The sequence below is a fragment of the Stegastes partitus genome, unplaced genomic scaffold, assembly GCF_000690725.1.
Source record: "Stegastes partitus isolate 25-593 unplaced genomic scaffold, Stegastes_partitus-1.0.2 Scaffold1062, whole genome shotgun sequence".
NCBI classification, from domain to species: Eukaryota; Metazoa; Chordata; class Actinopteri; family Pomacentridae; genus Stegastes; species Stegastes partitus.
The window spans coordinates 112016-117804 of record NW_007578793.1 but is presented as its reverse complement, the minus strand read 5'-3'; the positions used below and the strand labels follow the sequence as shown (position 1 = coordinate 117804).

Here is a 5789-nt window from a genome sequence, read left to right as displayed (position 1 = left end):
TTTTTTCTGATTTAAATACAGTAAAATAATAATAATAATAACAATAAAGTGTAATTTTATGTTCAAACACTGTTAAAGAGCAATTGACTATTTTTATTTTCTTTCCCTGTTTTTTATGATATTTTGTCTGTAATTGACCAAAATCTCTCTGATTACAGTGAAACGGTGATTTTGACTGTTGTGTTATTTTTGTTCTGCTTCAGCGTGAGGTTCCTCTGATCCTTCTGTTTCCTGTTTTTCCTCATTCGCTGCCTTTCAGCGGCTTCACTCCGGTTTTATTTTCTTGCTGTCTGACTTTTTCTTTTACTACATCTGAGCCTTTCTCCAAACCGACTCCATCGGATCGAAACGAGGCTCTGACAGCTCGTCCAGCAGCTCAGAACCTCCCAGTTTGTTCTGATCGGATCCGGTAAAACTGCTTTTTGTGCTCACTGAGTGTTTTCTACATTCATTATTCAAACCTGTGTGTTTGTGCCGCTCACCTGAAAGCAGCTGCTCACGTTGTGCCAACAAAGCAGCTGCTGAGGCACAAACTAACTCCTTAATGGGTTTTCTGCTCCTGTGACCCCAACAGCCGCTGACAGATGCTGACAGATGTGGGTCAACCCGACGCTCTGGTTCTCTCTGGTCCTCAGAACCTTGATCCTGTTACGTGTTCTGTCCAACAAAGTCTCAAAGTGTACTGAAATCCCAACAGAAGAGGCCCAGAGCCCTGAATCAGCAGGTGCAGCGGCGCCTGGAGGAACCAGGTTCAGTTCCACAACAACCAGAACTTTCAGCGGTGCCTCACAGAACCATCAGCCAGAGTTCATTCATCACGGTGCTCCAGAGAGCTTCAGATGAAACCATTTTAAATCCAAAATGACTCACAATTAGTAAAAAAATGTCAATAAGGGTCCAGAATGAGTCGAAACAACAAGAACCCACAAAACTGAGCTGAGATGTGCAGAAAAAAGAAAAGAAATGACTCAAAATGTCCAAAATGATAAAAAAAAGGGTCCACAGAGTAACGCAACACGACAACAGAGACACAAAATGAACACAAAAAGACACAAAACACCACAAAATAGTGACAAAGCTAACACAAAGACACACAAAATGACCTGAAAAAGACTCAAAATGTCCACAAAGACACACAAAGTGACAGTAAAGAAACAAAAAGACACGCAATTACCACGAGACAATCCCAAACAGACCCACAATCAGCCCAGAACGACACAACGGCCCACAAAGAGACACATGATGACAGCAGAGAAACAACGTGACCTCAAAAAGGCACAAAAGTACCACAAACAGGGACAAAACGACCACAAAGAGGCACAAAGGACGGCGGCATTGAGGAGGAGGAGGAGGAGGATGAAGAGCGTGGGAAGGGAGGCGCAGCAGGACGAGCTAATGAGGGATTAGATGTTGTGAGAAGATCGATACCGACCGAGACGCTGAGAATCACAGCAACCGTTTATTAGTCACTCAGAGAAAAACACAAACACAACCGGCTGGAGCAAGTCATGTTCAGGGTAACACAGGACGCAAAGAGACACAAAGAGACACAAAATAATGACAAAGAGACACAAAGAGACACAAAACAATCACAAAGAGACACAAAGAGACACAAAACAATCACAAAGAGACACAAAATAATCACAGAGAGACAAAAAAAGATACAAAATAATTACATAAAGACACAGAAAGACAAAATAATCACAAAAACATACAAAAGACACAAAATAATCCCAAACAGACACACAGCTGAAACACAATGACCCAGAACAATCAGCAGTTGTGTTCATGACCTTCTGCTTCCATCACCATCAGACCTGGAGCTTTTAGTTCAGTGGGACAGAAAACGAGCTGATTCGGGCGTTTCTACACAACATGAAAGCATCAGAAATGAATCGTCGACACACAGGAAGCAGCCAGCGAGCCGGACCAGCCTGGAGACCGGAGAACGCTGGAGAAACGAAGCAGAACAGCTGGATGAGACTGAAGATCCTGATGTCTGTGGTTTCAACACGTCACATGATGGAAGTGATGAACTCTGATGCTGTCAGTCAGTCAGCAGAGGACCAAAAAGAAACCAAAGCACTTAAGAAATAAATGTTTATTCTAAAAATAAAACTGGTTTTCCTTCTTGTTACAGTGAATACGTGCAGAATAACTGAACTAGGTCCAGTCACACCAGGAGAAATGACTGTGGGGTTGTTTCCTCCTGACGGGGAGGACGTGTCCGGCTCAGATCTGCTCCGTCTCCACAGGGATGCTCTTCCGGTGTTGGACCAGCTGGTGGTCCAGCGTGGTGCGTCCTCCCCTCCTCGGTTGCCGGCGGCGGCCCTGCTGCCACGTTTAGCATCCAGCCCAGGACCGACCGGTCGGCGGCCCGGGAGTCCTGCTCCCAGCCGTGCAGCCTTTGTCCATCCATGTGGTCGGTTTGTTGGGCTGCAGCCTTCAGCTCACGGAGCTCCTCCATCAGACCCATGAGCTCAGCTGGCTGTTGCCGCCTCCTCTGGTTCCTCTGCTTACTGTCTGCAGTTGGATCCATTTCCCAGGAGGACGCCACAGAAGAACATAGACTCTGGGTGGACTTCAGGAGATGCTGCTGTGTCACCATGTGGCCTCCAGTCGGCCTTGAACAGCGTCTGCGAGAGAAAACACCGAGTTCACCCACCTCTCCAGAAGGACGGAGGTGGAGCTGCCTCCTGTGGTGATGCAGTTCTGAGGGGATGCTTCCTCACGTTGGGGATTTCTCCAGGACTTCAGGGAGTCTGTGCAGTGGCAGCCATCTTGGTTTTCCAGATTTCATGTTGGTCTAGGGGCTGCAGGTGGATCAGTGGTTAGCACTGTGGCCTCACAGCTAGAAGGTGAGGACACCCGGGATCTTNAACAGAAACGTTAGAACAACCCAACAGGAACCAGAGAAGCAGCTTAAAGGATGCTTCAATATGCAAATGAGCTCGTATCTAATTAAACACGCGCTCATCAGCGGCAGAGAAATGATGACGTCTGAAAGTCACGTGTTTTTATAAAGAGGATTTAAATCAGAAACCATGTCCTGTGGCTGGTGTCACGGACCAGATGTTGGACCAACCGGCTCTGAGTGAAGAGCTTCCCCAGTAAAATGTGTAATTATGATCATCATCATCATCAGGAGCACTAAACGGGCCTGAGGGAAGTTTATGGGTCACAGAAAAAATGTGAATAAAACTAAAAGAGAAAAAAAAATCCGAAATAATCTCCAGAAAAATATTTAAAATCAAACAGATCAGCGACAGAACTCCTGAAAACATGAAAGGCTGCTAAATAACTTCACCTCCAACTGTTTTATTAAAATAAATCCACTTTGATCAGAGACTGACTGGAACCTGCTGAGCTGACACCAGAACACGGTTCGGTTCTGACCTGAGAGGAGGCTGAAAACTGCAAAGTCCAACATCTTTCTGCCTTTTCACTTTCCTGCACTGAAAACCCGTGAAACCGAACCTTCTGCTGTGGTCAGAGGACGGATCGAACCGCAGCCACCGAGTGTGAGTGACAGCAGCGGAACCGGACCGGGGCCGGCTGTCCTACCTCTCCTCCCGGGCTCGGAGCAGCAGCAGCGGCCGAGCAGCAGCAGCAGCAGCGCCGCGGAGCCTCCTGCTCCTCCGGCGGGCTTCATGGTCCGGGTGTGGGTCCGGGTGTCGGTCCGGGTGTCGGTCCGGGTGTCGGTGCGAGTCGTGGCGCTGTGAGCGCAGAGTGACGGCTCGCTCCACTGTCGGTCCGCCGTCGGTCCGCTCCGCCTCCTTCCGCCCTCAGAGCAGCCAAACAGAGAGCAGCAGGCGGAGAGCCAGAGGCTCAGGACTGACGGAGAACCTGGTTCCACACAGGTTCCACACAGGTTCTCCACACAGGTTCCACAGAGGTTCCACAGAGGTTCCACACAGGTTCCACAGAGGTTCTCCACAGAGGTTCTCCACAGGTTCCACACAGGTTCCACAGAGGTTCCTCAGAGGTTCCACAGCATCAGTCAAACACCTTAGAACACGTGGTTCTGACCAGGAACCCACAATCAGACACATGTTCTGATGGGAATGATTTTTGTGTATTTATTATTATTATTATTATTATTTGTGGATCATTTCAGCACTGAAACAATAATCAGGTCCAGTTATCACCAGTAGAAGCTTTTATTGTTTGTTTGTTTGTTTTTGTCTAAAATCACTCAAAGTAAAAAAAATAAATTCATTTTTTAAAAAAAGAGAAATTTGTTCTCAAACACTTGAAACTTTTTTTTAAATGAACAAAAACAACAGAATGCTGAAAGAAATGTCCTCAGCTGACTGAAAATCAAGTAAAAGGTCCAGAAGGAGTTGAAACTGGACCGAAGCGACTAAATGAGTTGAAACGCGTCAAACTGACTGCCAGACGCCCCCTGCTGGCCTCAGGGCTCCACGGCAGCCAATCAGCTGTTTGGAGCCTCAATTATTATTATTTTCTATTTTTCAGATTTAAACCCAAAGTGTTGCTTTGAGGCCGAATGTTGGACGAGAACAAACGTGATGTTTTTACTGGATGTCGTCTCCGATTCGACAAAAAATATAAAATAATAAAATCTACATATTTACACTTTTCAGTCCTTTAAAAAAAACAACAACAAATATCTGTAAAATAAATATTTTTTTCTGATTTAAATACAGTAAAATAATAATAATAATAACAATAAAGTGTAATTTTATGTTCAAACACTGTTAAAGAGCAATTGACTATTTTTATTTTCTTTCCCTGTTTTTTATGATATTTTGTCTGTAATTGACCAAAATCTCTCTGATTACAGTGAAACGGTGATTTTGACTGTTGTGTTATTTTTGTTCTGCTTCAGCGTGAGGTTCCTCTGATCCTTCTGTTTCCTGTTTTTCCTCATTCGCTGCCTTTCAGCGGCTTCACTCCGGTTTTATTTTCTTGCTGTCTGACTTTTTCTTTTACTACATCTGAGCCTTTCTCCAAACCGACTCCATCGGATCGAAACGAGGCTCTGACAGCTCGTCCAGCAGCTCAGAACCTCCCAGTTTGTTCTGATCGGATCCGGTAAAACTGCTTTTTGTGCTCACTGAGTGTTTTCTACATTCATTATTCAAACCTGTGTGTTTGTGCCGCTCACCTGAAAGCAGCTGCTCACGTTGTGCCAACAAAGCAGCTGCTGAGGCACAAACTAACTCCTTAATGGGTTTTCTGCTCCTGTGACCCCAACAGCCGCTGACAGATGCTGACAGATGTGGGTCAACCCGACGCTCTGGTTCTCTCTGGTCCTCAGAACCTTGATCCTGTTACGTGTTCTGTCCAACAAAGTCTCAAAGTGTACTGAAATCCCAACAGAAGAGGCCCAGAGCCCTGAATCAGCAGGTGCAGCGGCGCCTGGAGGAACCAGGTTCAGTTCCACAACAACCAGAACTTTCAGCGGTGCCTCACAGAACCATCAGCCAGAGTTCATTCATCACGGTGCTCCAGAGAGCTTCAGATGAAACCATTTTAAATCCAAAATGACTCACAATTAGTAAAAAAATGTCAATAAGGGTCCAGAATGAGTCGAAACAACAAGAACCCACAAAACTGAGCTGAGATGTGCAGAAAAAAGAAAAGAAATGACTCAAAATGTCCAAAATGATAAAAAAAAGGGTCCACAGAGTAACGCAACACGACAACAGAGACACAAAATGAACACAAAAAGACACAAAACACCACAAAATAGTGACAAAGCTAACACAAAGACACACAAAATGACCTGAAAAAGACTCAAAATGTCCACAAAGACACACAAA

General features: G+C 45.4%; 1 protein-coding gene across 1 annotated transcript in view; it reads right to left on the bottom strand.

Moving 5' to 3' along the window:
- LOC103367561 (melanoma receptor tyrosine-protein kinase-like) overlaps positions 1–3718 on the bottom strand; it is a 55569-nt gene extending 51851 nt beyond the window's left edge. Inside the window, exon 1 of the mRNA XM_008295640.1 lies at positions 3565–3718. Within this exon, the coding sequence (XP_008293862.1) occupies positions 3565–3652 (88 nt within the window). The 5' untranslated portion in view covers positions 3653–3718. The remainder of the gene's footprint in view (positions 1–3564) is intronic.
- Positions 3719–5789: the final 2071 nt, after the last annotated feature.